This window comes from Rattus rattus, chromosome 8 (assembly GCF_011064425.1).
Source record: "Rattus rattus isolate New Zealand chromosome 8, Rrattus_CSIRO_v1, whole genome shotgun sequence".
In the NCBI taxonomy this organism is placed as follows: Eukaryota; Metazoa; Chordata; class Mammalia; order Rodentia; family Muridae; genus Rattus; species Rattus rattus.
This window is the reverse complement of record NC_046161.1, coordinates 52,747,458-52,764,163: the sequence shown is the minus strand read 5'-3', so window position 1 is coordinate 52,764,163 and position 16,706 is coordinate 52,747,458. Positions and strand designations below refer to the sequence as shown.

Genomic DNA, 16,706 nt, shown 5'->3' with positions numbered 1-16,706 from the left:
TTAGAGTTAGAAGTTTGAGTTACCCTAGGTTTATCACATCCCCCCTTTGGACTTCAGAGAGGCTCCCCATAGTAGGGTACTGGCAGCTGTTTGGAACCTCTGCCCCATTTGGAGTTTGCTAAAGAACCATGTACCTTCTGAAATATGAGGAAGATGGCCCAAGGACTCAGAAAGTGAATTTTGTTCCTGTAACATTTTGTCTGTTCCTTTTGGTTTGTTTTTTTGAGATGGGCTTTTTATTTTTTGCCCTGGCTGTCCTGGAACTCTCTGTAGACCAGGCTGGCCTCGACTCAGAGATCCACCTGCCTCTTTCTCCCCTAGTGCTGGGACTAAAAGGATGTGCCACCATACCTAGTGTGTTCCTGTAACTTTAATAAGATATTCTTTTCCATAAATCCTAGTCTTTATATTGTCTTCTTAGGTTCCTATTTTCCCTCTTTTATCTATAAAAGAAACAAATATAACTTAACTCAGATTATATTTTGCTTTGTCTTTTAAAACTTTAAACAATGCATCACATTTTTGTAGTGTAGATCAGGAAGGCTTATGTTTGTGAGGCTTCCTGCCTCATTTATGGGAATTGAGTGCCCCCTGGTGGAAATCTCTGGTGACAGTTTCTGTGGCCTCACCCAGCCTTAGAACTTTGTCAGAGGTTTTCCAATCTGCTGAGCATTTTTCTCCCGGGAGATGATTTTGGTTGAAGCTAACTGAGCATGTCATACCATTGCAAAGTCTCAGAACTACGTTATTCTAAACTTGGGCCCTCATGATGCTTTATTCAGATATTATAGACATTTATTGACTTTCTGATTGCAAAAAGAAAAGCAGACATGGGATCTCTTTTTCCTGTTAATTGCTCTGGACAGGTTACATCATCTATTACAGCACAGATGTGAATGCAGAGATCCATGACTGGGTTATTGAACCTGTTGTGGGAAACAGACTGACTCACCAGATTCAAGAGTTAACACTCGATACACCATACTACTTCAAAATCCAGGCCCGGAACTCAAAGGGCATGGGACCCATGTCTGAAGCTGTACAGTTCAGAACACCTAAAGGTAAGGCTTCCCGAGCTGAGGGTTTTAATGTGCTGTCTCTAGAGTGGGACCGCAGCATGTGGCGACTGTGGGTACTGTGACAGCACTGGTGATGAGCTTGCCACCCTCGTGTAAAGATTCCAAAGGATTCCTGTCCTACCCACTGGCCGCCAAATCGATACTCCCCCAGTCCACAGGGAACTTAAGCTCTACATATCTGGGTAGAAGAATTACAGTGGTCTCTTAGTTTCTGTCAGAGAAACCAGACGTGATTCTTTAGGTTTCCATAGTTACACTGTACATTATTGTGACAGATGTTTTCTTTCAGCGCAAACAGGCTCTTAACATAAAAAGTCTATATGTCAAGTTTTGTGAAGGATGAGGTTAGAAGGATCCTTTTATGTAAAGCTCATGAAAATGAATATAAAAGAGTAAGCCAGGCAAACTTAGGCCAACAAAATGGAGTTGGGTACTGAGATGGTGGAGATGTGAAAGCCTAAATTTCTTTTCTTTTGTCGATTTACTTGGAAGTTTGTGGGAATTTTATATTTTCCTTTAAAACTTCTGTCTGTCCGTCTTCAAAGCTGGTGACCCTTGCTCTTGTTTCCTCTTCCCTATGCTTGACCTGTCAGCGGACTCCTCTGATAAAATGCCTAATGACCAAGGTAAATGAGTAGATGGTCTCTCTCTCTCATTTTTTCTCTTTTGCAACCTATTACTAGCTTTTTGTTTCATTTTTCCCCCTGAAAATCATATGTTAAAAACCGCACACATACTTATTGGCCAAAGTAGAGTTGAGTCCAGGTTCATAGCCCTTGGGATATCTGAAAAGCTCTAAGGGATTCACTTAGAGGCTAAATTACCTGGTGGAAGAAAATAGAGTTGGATAAACTCAAGATTGGCAGTAAGTGAAGATCAGGTTATCTTTAGAAGTTAAGATGTTAAGTTATAAACAGTGATAAGTATTTGAGGCATAAAGTGACCAGTATAGCAACTTTTCATATTTGTAGGATTTAGGATTTTATTTAAGTGAAAAATTAATATCAAATTCAGTAAATCTCATATTTCCCTTCTGACATACATAATCTTGTTACATACGTGCTTATCTGTGACCAAGGGTTTCTCGTTTTGCAATGTTAATTTAAAGCTTTTTTCTATTTCTTCCTTAAACATTAAGTAAGACCATTTTTATAGAAGGATAAAAAGTGTGTGGACAGTTAGGAAGGATGAGTCTTAATGTCACCAGTCCTGAAATCCTCAGTGCAGGTTTCTCAGTGTAATTGCTCTGGTGGCGTGATAACTGTACTTCGTGATTTTTATCTCTAAGAAATAAACTAAAGATAGATTTCCATACAGAGATAGAACACTAAAGTAAATTTGATAATTGCTGTCATGGTTTAACAGCAGTAATCAGAAATACAGGTTTTTGGATCTTGGGTAAAGTAAGAAAGAGTCAGAACAAAGTTTCATGGCTTTAGACATGTATTTGTATTTTACAAGTCTTTTGTACATGGGAGGAAACTGTGGGCTTAGGTTTTTTTAGTACAGAAGCATGAGATTTCATGAAGAGTCATGCTGACTATGCAGGAGTAAATACGCTGTGCTCTTCCTTCACTTGGTAACTGTTACGCAACACTTCACTGCTCTATGCCTCTGGTATTCAGAATTCTTCACCTGTTAGTATTTAGGGTACAACCTTTAAATTTCTTGTTTATTCTTTAAGTGTTAAAGAAAATATTGGGAAATACAGGAATATAAATTAACTAATACCTTGGCAAACAAAGCGTGTTCACTGGCAGCTTTCTGATTATTTGGTTTGTTTGTTTGTTTGTTTGTTTATGTGATGTAGTTTCTGAAAAGTTTAATTTAAATGTAGTCTACATGATAACCATGAAAATTTAAATATGAAGAACCTTAAAATGTTAAGTATCTCTGCCAATTAGATTTTGGCTGACACAATATCATATGAAGGACAACTGGAATCTTGAGGCTTACATGGTGTGCATCACTTGGGAGGTATGATAGCCTTGGAAGAAAGAAGATAGAATAATAAGTAGGAACAATGGAAAGGGCCAGAGACTAAATTAAATCCTAGAATATGCCCTAGAAGTCCTAAGACTATACCATAGCAGCCAAGAACTTCTGTTCCTTTCTTGTGTGGGTTTTTGGCTTCTGAGAACATACTAAACATTATATTTTAGCCTCTAGATTTATTCTAGTAAATAAACTACTTATACAACCTTATATTTGGGTTCCTTCTGTTTCTTTTAAAATATGGTTCTTTATAAGAGGAAAGAGGAAATGGCATTAACTCTGTTTTGCAGAAATAAATTTAGTTTATACATTTCTAGTCAAGCTTTATTTGTGGAAATATTTTTATAAGTGTTTACTAGAGCTCCATGTGCTGCCTCCATAAAGAGGAAGAGGATATCCCTCCCTGAGTTTATGATGTTTGTAATAGTTAACATTTATTGATCATTTACTACACACCACGCAGTATTCACAATGTTTCCTGGTCTTTAATTTCGATTTAGTCTTGGAAACAGAGGCCCAAGTGACTAATTAATGGCTTGCCCCACATCAGAGTCCTGCCATGTAATGGAGCTGGTGTTCAGGGCAGCCTCGGAAGCACTGTGTGCTGGTAACGGTCAGGAGCGGCTTTTATTCTTCATGCTTGCAGGCCTCTTGTCAGGGCCTTGCTGCTGCTTTCTGGCTAGTAACTTTCAGTTGAGGAATATCTTACCAGAGGCAGGGCTTCCCTAAGCATCTTACTATAAATGTGAAGGAAGAGACTGAAAACCAAGAATAAGGATTATAAACAGAAATAAAATAAGGCCTGGGGTTTCTGTCTCCTTGGCCTGCTGCTGGAGAGTCCTCAGACCTGAGCTAGCAGCCTCACTGGGAACCTGGGACTATATGAGGTCAGATGACAGTGGCAGAAGGCTTGGGTTTTGTTTGTTTGCTTGTATTGTTTACTGTGTTTAAGTGACAGCAAAGGAAGTAAGAATCTGATTTGAACCTCTGCTTACCTTCCTGCTCATGCTTAAGTTAATTTTCTACTTGGAAGAACAACTTCGTAATCTGAAAAAAAATAGCCAGAACAGTACTGACCCTGGCCAGGCCAGGCCCATCACCAAGTCCTTTGGAGAATATGATTGTTTGGTACAAACATCCAGCTCACTTCCTCCCTTGGTCCCTTCTGTTATAAAATAATCTACTACCACATGTCCTCTCAGACCATCACTTCCTGAGCTAGAGAAATGGGGAGGGGTCCCCCAATTTCCCACAGCAGATTGGTAGTGAGGTCATGCCTTGAAATAGAGGCACCAGTCTTCTAGTTCCCTCCTTACACTGCAAGCTGTGTCTGTTTACCTTGGCACACAAGCTCTAGTCTCCCAGTGTTTGTGTTGTTTCATTTTCTTACAGAGTAGACTGGAGGGTTTTGTTTTTAGAAGCTGTGTTTGGTAGCTATGGAATGGACTGTCACAAATACATGTTGGGTTATTACTGACCTGCTTTCTTCTGCTTCAGCCTTAGGATCAGCAGGGAAAGGAGGCCGACTACCAGACCTAGGATCCGACTACAAACCTCCAATGAGTGGTAAAACCCTCTCTATGTCTCTTTCAGCTTGCTGTGGACAGCATGCAGTTCTGCTTAAAACTTTTAAGTGTGGTTTATGGCTTCAGTGATGGCTTATGGTCTGTTAATGTAGTTCATTTTATTTAGCGGACCTACCTTTGGCCGTTTTGTAGCAAATGTTGCTGAATTACTAGAAGCCTATTTTCATTGTAGAATCTTGTTTCTCTGTTTAGGCAGCTGGGAAAAAAAGACTGTTTCCTAAACAAATGATCTGTCTCCTACTTCCTCGAGAAAAAGAGTTAGACCTTGAAAGATCAGCCCTTGGTAGGATTGCCCGTCACCTAGCACAAGCCAGAGAACTGCTTCAGAATCTCAGCATCTCCCCTGATGTGTTATTTTTAGTTTGGGAATTCTAGAGAAAATTACTCTGTTTTTCTACCATTCTACAAGTTAGTGCCCTCAATTTTATAGCACTTCCTCCTTGATGCTGGAGTAGAGTTAAGAGCACAGGCTGTTCTTGCAGAGGACCCAGGTACAATTCCCAGGACCCACACGGTGGCTTGCAACTGCGTACTAGTCCCAAGGGATCTGCCATCTTCCTCCAGCTGCCTTGGACTTTGCATGAATGCGGTGCACAGACATATAGGGGCAAAACATCCACACTCATTAAATAAAAGTCAGAACTTCTCCACAAAATGTTACTTATCATTTCTGGGTTCTCTCACACTTGGACTTACCACTGATCCTTAACTCTGGGATGTAGGGAGAACACATTGAACTATTACCAATTAATACAGTTTAAAAAAAAATCAGTGGAGAAGTGGTATATCTGAGGCTCTAATTCTGTCATAAAACCAAAGTTCAGACCTCTGTCCTCTGATTGTGCTTTTTTTTTTTTTTTACTGTCACATGCAGCCTGAAGTGCAGGGGATTCTGTACCAGGTGTAAGAGTCCAGGTGCAAAATGTCTAGAAAGACGTTACTAAAATTGATTTTTTTCTACTGTCTCATCACCTGTACCTAGTAAGCATATGTGAGTGCCTTCTTACTCTCCAGCTGTCAGTCTAATGCCTGTACTTCAGGGGAGCCAGCTGACTTTTAGAAGACAGACCTGAATGCTTCATGAAGTTTTATACTACCCTTATGCATTTGTTGCATATTGAGCAATAGACAGTATCATATGAAGATTGTGAGAAAGTAATTATCCCTTTATCTTTTATTTATGTATCCAATTGTACATTGTATTTCAAAGATTCAGACTCTAAAACAGAAGATAGGAGGAGGAAAAGTAAAAAAGTACCTGGTAGAAAAGTAGAAACACTTAATAAAAGATTATGTATATGAATATGAATAGATATATGAAGTCCTAAAGGTCATAGAAAACTGGGAGCTGGAGAGATGCTCAACAGGTAAGAGTATGTTCTACTTGAATAGTAAGTTGGAATGCAGTTCCCATCACTCACTCAGCTTGAGTGGCTCACAACCACTTTTAATTCTAGTTCCAGAGGTCCGGTGCCCTCCTCTGGCCTCCATAGGCACCCACACACATGCAACATACTCATATACATACACATAAACAAAAATAATCTTTAGAGGGGAAAACTTACCAAATGTCAAAATGGGCATCAGGCCTTCCAGGAAGCTCTAACAGCACATGCAGAGGCGTTGCAGCCCCACCTGCCCTCTGTAGGGCTCCACTGCCTGCAGCTGGGGTAGAAGTGCACAGTAGGTTAGAACTAGCTTAACAAAAGCCCACATTCTTAGATTGCTAAGAACTCTGGGCTTTATAAGTTGAATATGTAAAATGTCTGACACTACTGATATACCAACACTTCCATTTTTTCAATGTCTGCTATTATTAGTCTGAGAACAGTGAAGAATTGATTGAGACAGTGAAGTCAAGAGGATAAAGAAAGAAGCTGTCCAATAGTCCATTCAAACATAGAGAGATGCATGTGATACGACCTCAGGCAAGAGTATTGACAGCCCCTTTGGTGGCCCCTTCTTACTCTGTTCTAGACAACAGCTTTTGTCCAGTTCATACCTAGAAGTTAAATAAGGTGAATGCTGAAACTTATTTGTGTTGAATGTAAAAAGAAATATGTTCTCTTCTGCTTAGTCTCATACCCCAGCTCCCTGGCCTTTAGTTTTCAGGTTGGTCCCACCTTGCAAGAATGGAGCCCAGTAGTTCAGCATTTCTGTTACTAGCAGTGTTGAGTTAACAGTATGGTTAATTTTGTTGGCTCTAGTACTGTAGTCTTTCCCAAATATCAAAATGTTATCTCCTTGAAGGTCAGTATGTACAGTTTTAAGTTGTCTGCTTAGCTTTTTCTTAGAAATGAAGGATAAAAATGATTGAACCAAATATAAAAGAGTAAGCTCTTAAGCCATTCTAAATCAGCCTGAGATTTAGTACTCTACTTAGATGTCAGTAAAATTATAGAATCAAAGTTGGGAGGTCAGATAATCCAGTGTTGTTGGAAGGGATTCCCACACAATGAGAAAAGATTTGGTTTAGGAACCTAGTGCTCTGTTTATTAGCTCTACCGTTTGACTGGCAAGCCCTGGGATCTGCCTGTCTCTGCCCCACCAGGTTTTAATTGTACTCCACCATTTCTAGTTTGTATGTGGACGCCAGGGATTCAGACTCAGGGCACAGCGCTGAGCAGTCTCCCCAGCTGTTTTCATGCCTTTCTTGATAACAGTTCCTTCCACAACAGCCTACTTCTTAAATATTTTGTTTCTGGTTGATTGGTTGGTTGGTTTTGAGGTAGGATCAGGCCCGGAATTCACTGTGTGACCCAAACTGGACTCAATTTGCTGTGGTCTTCCTGCTTCATTCTTCAAAGTGTCAGTCTTATAGTATGTGCCACCACACAGTCTAAAAAACTCCTAGTGCCAGACAGGGACACCCCTTCTGTAGTGTTTCCTGAGCCTTTGTGGTAGGGGGACCAGGAATTGATGCAGCGTCCTGTGTCTAGCTGAGCATTCGCTCACTCTCAGTGCCTTGGAGAGTGGCACAGCTTTGCATCTGCTACAGCGCAGTGCGTTGTTAGTAACAAACCTATAAGCACGCGTCAGGGTCCTTCTGCTTCCTGTTTCCTCCCTCTGAAGCAGTGGTTCTCAACCTATGATTTGAGACCCCCACAGGGGTCACACTTCAGATATCCTGCATATCAGATGTCTGCATTTCAACTCACAACAGAGTAAAATTGCAGCTATGAAGTAGCAACGAAAATAATTTTATGATTGAGGGTCACTACACATGAGGAACTGTATTAAAGGGTCACAGGACTAAGAAGGTTGAGAACCACTCTCCTCGAGTGTCCTCTCTCAGACCTTTGTATGATGGGAACTTTCTTCTTTAATTTCAAGGAGAAGTTTCTTTTATAAAAACTTTGTTTGATACAGTTAAACAGGTGGAAATAAGTTGAATTTGGAGTCCAGATTGAGTGTTCTACATGCTGTTTTCTGCATGACTTATCTGTTCAGTCACTGTCTGGGGATATGTAATGCAGACCCAGGCCTTGCTTCTCCAGGATTGTGAAAGAGACCTTATACTTGAGACAAAGCCACACTGGATTCAGAAAAGCTTTTCACCTGCTCAGTCTAAGTCAGCCACACATCACTCTGAGTTGTACCCCCCACTTTTTTCTTTTTCTTTTCCTTTTTCACAGTATTCTTAACTAGTAGCTTCTTACCTGTTTGTTGTTTGTACCAACTCCCACCCCCAGCATTCATGTCTTTGCTCTTCACTGTTGCATCTTGAATACACACAGCGATATGTGGCATATAGTAACCACTCAGAAATAATTGTCAAATGACCCGGATGTACAGACCTACTTCTTGCTGGAGTTGAATAAGGAAATGGACTCTCATCTATGTGCTTATGAAGAAAGATTATTTTCAAACAGTGATTTTGTAATCTCAGACATCTACATGTTAAGGAAAACTTTTTGCTTTATATATAGCTGTACATTTTATATGATTTTTGAAAGCAAAAAAAAAAAAAAAAACAAAAACAAAAACAAAACAAAAAAACCCAAAGGATTTAGCAATGGTGGCTGTGGGTAGTTGTGGGTGTGTATATACAGACGCCAAGCTCTGTCCACCTTTGAAGACACGGTCTCTCACTTTGCAGCTCACACAAAGTAGGCTTTGCTGCCTAACCTCTGAGCTCTAATGCTCTGTCTATCAGGGCTGTGCCTGCCTTGGTTCTCTAGCACTGGGATTATAAACTTATATAACCATGCACAGCTTTTATTTAATGGGTTCTGGGGATGAAACCTGGGTCCTTATGCTTGCAAGACAAAAACATCTTCACAGCACAACATGGACTTTTAAAAATGAATTTGCTCATCTTACAAGACCCCAGAAAAGCAAAACACTTAACTTATTAAAATGTATCTGAACCTTGGTGCTTAGAGAACTCTAGAATGTCAGTACACTTGAAGGTTTTGTTGTATGCTATTCGTTAAGTAGACCTCTCTGCCAATCCCCGAGTGTAGGGCAGACTCTTAGATCCTTAGGCATTTATAGCCTAGAGATCGTTTCCTCGAGCGGCACTCTATGTATGCAGTACCGTGATAACTGTTATGAAGGGCGTTCGTGTGAAATATCTTGAAATAGTTGGATAGAGCTGACTGAATATATTTTTTAAAGTCACCTAACTCATTACGTTTGTACCACTTTCCCTGTGCAGGCAGCAACAGCCCCCATGGGAGCCCCACGTCTCCTCTAGACAGCAATATGCTGCTGGTCATCATCGTCTCCATCGGCGTCATCACCATCGTAGTGGTTGTGGTCATTGCTGTCTTTTGTACCCGGCGCACCACCTCTCACCAGAAGAAGTAAGAAGCCCTAAAATGGAACCTATTTTGTTTCTTCTTCTTATGTGTTGCTTCTATTTTTAGAGTGATGCAAAGAATTAAAAAAAAAAAAAAAAAAAAAACGAAAAACATAAAGTACAGAAAAAGCCACTTTAAATGCAGTCATACCCCCTCCCCCCTGGGGAATGTCTTAGGGATCTTACATATTATGACAAGTCCCATAACATTTTAACAGAGCTGACATATTCCTGCCATCTAATGAACACAAGTGAAGAAGAGGCAAGAGAAAAAGAAACCGCCTAAGAAATTAAGACTGACTTTTCTGAGCCCCAACAAGCTCCTTAAAATGTTTGCAACTGAGGGGCAGGGAAGGTGGCTCAGCAGCTAAGAGCATGTACAGTTTTGTAGTGGACACAGATCTGTTCCCAGCACCTACTTTGGATGGCTCATAGTCACCTGTAACTCCAGCTTCAGGGGAATCTGACACCTTCTTCTGATCTCTGCAGAAGTATGCATGAAATTAAAAATAAAACTCAATCTTTAAAAAAACAAAAAGTTTGAAAATATCTTCCCCTGTCTCAGGCCAAAAAGTTTGCATCTGCAAGCAGGGGTCTTCATGGCGTTTCTGAGTAGGGAGACCTGGTTAGGAAGTGGTCCTTAGGCAGGTCCTCAGAAGAGATTTTAGAAGAAGGCACTGTCAGCCATAGGAGAGCACACAGTAACTACGTATTATTTCCTCCAAAGACCTTCTAATAGGACAAGAATGAAAAGAAAGACAGTAGCATCAAAGCTCTGACTCTGTACAGTCTGGGCTGGCCTTTATGTGTGTGTCCTAGTATTTTACTGTTATTAGGTATGTATATGTAGGTAGGTATATGCACATGAGTACAGGTGCCCACAGAGGCCAGAGGCATCAGGTCCCTCTGAAACGAGAGTTATAGTTGTGAGCCAAGCCACAGTGATACTTGGAAGTAAATTCAGGTCCTCTGAAAAAGCCGTTTCTTCTGTGCCATCTCTCTAGGCATGAATCTTAGTTTTTTAACAACAATAACAACAAAAAAAGTTTTAAAAACTAAGAAGGGCTGGGAACATGCTTCAGTGAAAAAAGTGCTTCTAATGCACACACAAGGGCCTGAATTCCAGTCCCAGTACCTATGTTCAGAAAACAAACTCAGCAGAGTACTTCCCTAAGTCCAGCAGTGTGGACTGGAAGAGGGGTGACAAATAGATCCCTCAAGCTCCTCCACCCGACAGCCTTGTCAGTCAGCGAGCTCTGGGTTTAGAGATAGACCTGTTTCAAAAAACACAGTGTAGAGTAATAGAGGAAGACACAGATGTCAATCGCTGAACCCCACACACACATGTATGCATACATGAAAAAAATGAGAAGTGAAACATTGAGGTGATAAAAATAGAACGTTTAGTGGGGTGAAGAAAGATTCTGCTTATGTACTTTACCAGAAAAGTCAGAAAGTGCATCTGTATACGTATACAGCAAGCAAAACAGACCCTTACCTCGGCTATTATACACCAGCCTGTGTGCCGGCAAAGGTAGGAGAAGACTATTAGCCTAATATCAGTATTTTATGTGGGTGAGAGTGTATACGTGTGTGTGTGTGTGTGTGTGTGTGTGTGTGTGTGTGTGTGTGCGTGCGTGTGTGTGTGTGTGTGTGTGTGTGTGTGAGAGAGACAGAGACAGAGACAGAGACAGAGAGACAGGTCTCACTATGTCGTCTTGGCCTGGAACCTGCTATTCTAGGCTGGCTTCAAACTCACAGAGATCCACTTATCTCTGCTTCTGGTGCTAGGATTAAAGGCATGGGCCACCATGTCCAGCTGATGTATTTGTTTTTAATACATAGGGCAGGTAATAAGCTACCCTGTAATTGCTATTTGAATGACTTTATGACAGATAAGTCATGTGATTTTTAAATCTCTCTTCTTAAATAGTTTCTTTCTATAGTTTAGGTTGCATCTCTTTTCCAAGAGAAGAGGGGCTGTCTTCTGGTTTTGATTATAGAAAACTGTTTCCTTAAGAGCCTGAAAGTCAGCTCTTTTAGAACATTTCTGCAAGTGTCTGTGTTTGGTACTTCATTTATTTATCTGTAAGTTCTTGGTCTTAACAGCTATTACTAGTATGCCTGGGATCTTTAATAGTACCTAAAAACAAAGTGAATACACACACAGGACAAATAGTTCCACAGTGCTTTAGAAGGAGTTAAAATTCAAAGTAAATGAAACTGCTGGTGTCATAGGCGTGTGCCACTGTGTCCAGTGGTCGTCTAGGAATAGTAACTTACAGTGATAACGCATGTGTGACAGTACCCCTTTAAGATCACTTTGCCTGGTGGCAGCCCAGCCATCTTAGTTTGTAGAAGGATCTCCATATTAATCATATGTGGCTACCAAGTAATTGCTATACAAATGATTTTTATACTGTATTGCTTCAAGAATAATGACAAGCAGAAGTTGACATATTCAGTGAAATTTAAAAACAATATAATGTCAATCTAAAGTTGGTTGAAGCTGAGACTATGAAGCCCAGATATAAAGGTCCACTGTACTTGTTTATACTAGCCTGAAGTCTTTTTGTCTTCACTACATGTTCAAGCTTTAGTCCTTTCTAATGTACTTTCTGTTCCAACTATTCCACCACAGTTGTTTTCATTCGGTTACACGCTCCTCAGGGCTTGAGTCAGGGCTCCTCTTTTCTCCAGTCTGTTCCATGTGATTTCATGTAGCTATGGTTTCATTTTCTATGTGCTTCCCAGAAACTATATTTCTATTTGCAGCCAGGCCTCTGTCTTCTGAGTATCAGACATACATCCCCTGCTGGTTCAGTTATATTTCTTCTTTAAACTCAGCATACTGCTTAGATGTGAAACACGCCCACTTGTTTAGCCTCCTGCATTTGAGCACTTGGTCCACAGCCAGTGGCTCTATTAAGGTTATGGAACCTTTGGGATATGGATCCTTGTTGGAGGAAGTATTCCCTGGGGTTAGCCTTTAGGGTTTATGGCTCAGTCCCTCTTCCTGTGTAATGTTTCCTTCCTGACTACAGGTTCAATGTGACCAGCAACCTCCAGTACCATGCCTTCTGGCCATGGTGGAATGTATTCCCTCAAACTGTAAGGCAAAATAAACCCTTCCTTAAATTGCTTCAGGTCAGATAGTCTGTTGTAGCAATGAGAAAAGTAACTACTACAAACATGTCCAAACCAATCCATAATATTTTCAGTGAAACTCTTCCCACTGTGAATAAGTGGCCTGGGTCAGAAACCTTGACCTCACCATTTACTTTTCTTTTCTTTGCCCCCACCCAATCTGTGTTCATTCCCTCACTACGTCCTAAATACGTTTCAGATTTGCCTCCCACTGTCATAGGCCAGCATTGATAGAGTCCCTCCAGCCCTCTGCCTCACAAATCCACGTCTCACAAGATAGTAGGGATAAAGTTTTAATGCAGATCGACCTGTTACTCTCTTGCTTAAAGCCACTGACTGATTTCTCATTTCTGAGAGGGACGCTCATTCTTAGTGCTGCTGTAGAAGTTCTCTCTGACCTGGTTCTTGACTGCCTTCCGAACAGCACTGTTTCCCAGGCTCCTCCTCAGGGCTCATGCTCTCATCACTCAGGACTTTGCAGAGTCCCTCTCGTATACGAGACCGCGGCAGCTCCTCTGTCCCCATTATGTCTCAGCGTAAAAGTCACTTCTTGTACATTTCTCCTCTCTATCTGAGCTCCAACTATTTAGATTAACACTTGGCCTTTGGTAAGTTCAGAGCATTTAAAAATAGTTGAGTGTCATTTTCGTCACTTGACCAAAAGTGCTGAGGGCACAGCAGTGTGGCAGAGGCTCTGATAGGAGCAAGGTGCCTAATATGTGGTTATTGAATGGGAAAGCATGAATGAGTACTGGCAGAGACTCAGCACAGTGGGGACTGTTACCACATGCCGGGCTCCACACACCGCATAGTCCTATGGGTTACCTGGAGCGTGACTCCTTCCTTTCTCTGCCAGCCACAGGGTTTTACCTTTTCTCGTTGTTGGATTTTTACTTCTTGCCCTTCCTTCATCAAGTGGAAACTTGTAAAGGAGCCTTCTGCTTTTGAAGTTTCATTTTTAATTGTTATCTCAATCTTTTAATATAAAAAGGACAATATTCAAATATACTCTGGCATAGTGTCTGTATGAACACAACAAAAACACATTTACTTTTTCCAGAACTAGACCATTTGTCTCTGGTTTGTTGTCGTTTTGCTGCTGCTTGTCCGTTTGCGTTTCTGCCCTCGTTTAAAGCATCTCTCAGAAGGGCAGGGTTTGTCACTGTTTTACTTTGGGTTGGAGTAGTTTTGTTTTAATTGGGGGTTGTATTTAGGCCTCACATGCTAGACAGACACTTGGCTACTCAACTACAGTGCCTTTTTTTTTTTTTTTTTTTTGGTTCTTTTTTTTTTCCGAGCTGGGACCGAACCCAGGGCCTTGCGCTTCCTAGGCAAGCGCTCTACCACTGAGCTAAATCCCAACCTACAGTGCCTTTTTTACTCTTTGTTTTGAGAGTAAATCTTGCTAAGTCGCTTAGGCTGGCCTTGAATTAACACTGTAGCCTACACAGATCTTCACTATTTTATCTCTCTGCCTCTGCCTCCCAAGTAGTTGGGATTATAGACTAGTGCTACCACACCTAGTAGTAAATCAATTTTAATCACAGTGTTTTGACAATCACTCTTAATCCTGTGCCTAGGAAACGAGCTGCGTGCAAATCAGTGAACGGCTCCCATAAGTACAAGGGCAATTGCAAAGACGTGAAGCCTCCAGACCTATGGATCCATCATGAGAGGCTGGAGTTGAAGCCTATTGACAAGTCTCCAGATCCAAACCCTGTCATGACTGATACTCCAATCCCTCGGAACTCTCAAGATATCACACCAGTCGACAATTCCATGGATAGCAATATCCATCAAAGGCGGAATTCATACAGAGGTACTGTTTTTACTTTGTAAGGTTGCCTGAATTTGGTAATTTAGTTTAGTTTTAAAGAAATGTGTATCTTGGGATTTTTTTTCAGCATTTGATGAACAATAGCTATCTGTCATAGACGGGAAGAGGTTATGTATCATTTAAGAGCAACCTTCTAGATCTTTGTAAATCTCAGCAGGCTTCAGTCAAGCATTTGTGCCACCTAACTCATGCTCATACATTGGATTGTGTCCTTTTCACTGGACTCAGATGTCACTGTGGCATTCAGAACCTTTGTGATACCAGAAGCTTCTACACTGAAGTACAGTGTGCACCATCTTATCATCCTCTTTGAATCTCAGCAGGAATTCCCATGATACTGTAAATGGAAATGCCTTGCCTGGCCATCATTAGTGAATCCCAAATCCTCCCGTGGAAATGTATTACTGTGGAGGCTGCTCAGGGGTCTAGGGCAGATGCTTGCTGCTAACCTTTATGCTTTATATCCAGGGCATGAGTCAGAGGACAGCATGTCTACCCTCGCCGGAAGGAGGGGAATGAGACCAAAAATGATGATGCCCTTTGACTCTCAGCCACCTCAGCGTAAGTAGAAGCTTCTCTTTCCTCAAGTGCTACCGGTCTTCTGTGTCATGGTAGGAAATACCTATGAGTGCATCTTTAACTTCTCTTGATTCCAAGACAGAAAGACAACTGCCAATGTTGTGGCCCTTTACGGGAAAAATACCAAACCATTATTGTATTTCATAATAAATGTTATTCTTGAGCTACAGAGATGACTCAGTGCTTAAGAACACTGACTACTGTTCCAGAAGACTGAGGTTCAGTTCCCAGCACCATCATGGTGGCTCACAACTGTCTGTAACTCCAGTTTCAAGGGAACCTGACACCCTCTTCTGGTCTCCATAGATATCAGCCGTATGCATTGTGTACAGACATATATATGGGTAAAACATCCATATACATGAAAATAATAATTAAGTATTCTTGTAACATTTTTAAGTTATAGATAAATAGATTCAGGAGCTAACTTACCAACTAGCAAGATGGTTCTAGAGATTCTTGTGTGCAGACCTAAGACCTAAGCTGGCTTTCCACTTCCCATGGTAGTGAGGGAAAAATCAACTCCTAAGAGTTGTCTGGCTTCTACGCCTACACTGTGGCACATGCACTCTATGGCATACATGTTCCTGTGCAAACACATGATCATTTTTTTAAAAAAAAATTTCTGTACTCTTCACAGGAGGCAAGTGTATGCTCTCCCTGAACTCAAACAGCATGTCCACAGAAGAGACAGGAAGCATCTCTTAAGATGAGCTGAGCTTTCTAAATGCCATTCAGATGCTTTAGGCTCTTGCCACATGTCAGCAGCAACAAGCATCTATGAGATTTTAACTTATTTAGTAGACTTTTTAAAGTTGTTTCGTGTTTGTAGCATGGAGTTTTTAAAACATTTTCACCATCGATCCATGCTTCATTTTGTCAAGCATATATGTTGCTCGACCTCTTTTCATAATAAATTAAATTAAGAATAAGTTAAATGTTTCTATTGAGAATGAAGAGAGGAGTGTGCTGAAGAGATAGCTCAGTAGTTAGAGCAGAAGAACCAAGTTTAGTTCCCACCACTCACAGCCACCTGCACTTCCAGCTTCAGGGGATCTCTCACCTCTGGCCCCTATGAACATAGCACTCGTGTGCACAAACCTACATACACACACACATAGCTTAAAATAATGAAGCTAATCTTTTTTAAAAATCAAAAAGTGCCAAGCATGGTGGTAAATAACTATAATCCCAGCACTTAGGAGGCTGAGTCAAAATTCAGTTCAAGGGCAGCCTGGGCTGTCAGTCAGACCCTGTCTCCAGAGTGGGGAAGGCAATGAGATAAGTCATTATTCTCAGACTTGCTGGCCTGTGGGTCTTGCAGTTAGAGAGTACTTAGCTGCATCTGTGCCAACAATGGTGAGATAAAGTAGCTCTGGGCACTCTGCTCAGAACCTGCTCTCACCCACACTCGCAACGGAACCTCCACGCACGCACATTGCCTTCCCTCACTCACCCGTGCCTCCCAGTCTACGGCCAGAGGAGATACTGGATTGTGAAGGGAGATCAGCTCTGAAAGAATGAGGCTGTTTCTTTAAAAATAAATAATTTTTGTACAAAGTAACTTACGCTTAATGCCCATTACAGAAAGAAAGTCTTAAACTTGGAAGCATACAAGGGGGAAAACATTTTTTCTACAGGTTCCTAATGTGAATACCCCCAGTTGAAAAACACAAAAA

At 41.1% G+C, this 16,706-nt stretch overlaps 1 protein-coding gene across 10 annotated transcripts in view; it reads left to right on the top strand.

Annotated features, from left to right (window-relative positions):
* Neo1 (neogenin 1) overlaps positions 1-16,706 on the top strand; it is a 153,079-nt gene that overhangs the window by 124,720 nt on the left and 11,653 nt on the right. For 6 of the 10 annotated variants that reach the window (XM_032909407.1, XM_032909404.1, XM_032909402.1 and 3 more), the window contains 6 exons: positions 867-1,061; positions 1,673-1,705; positions 4,572-4,640; positions 9,321-9,468; positions 14,192-14,430; positions 14,917-15,009. In XM_032909407.1, coding sequence (XP_032765298.1) covers positions 867-1,061; positions 1,673-1,705; positions 4,572-4,640; positions 9,321-9,468; positions 14,192-14,430; positions 14,917-15,009 — 777 coding nt within the window. The remainder of the gene's footprint in view (positions 1-866; positions 1,062-1,672; positions 1,706-4,571; positions 4,641-9,320; positions 9,469-14,191; positions 14,431-14,916; positions 15,010-16,706) is intronic. The other 4 variants (XM_032909403.1, XM_032909405.1, XM_032909397.1 and 1 more) reach the window with 1 other exon arrangement.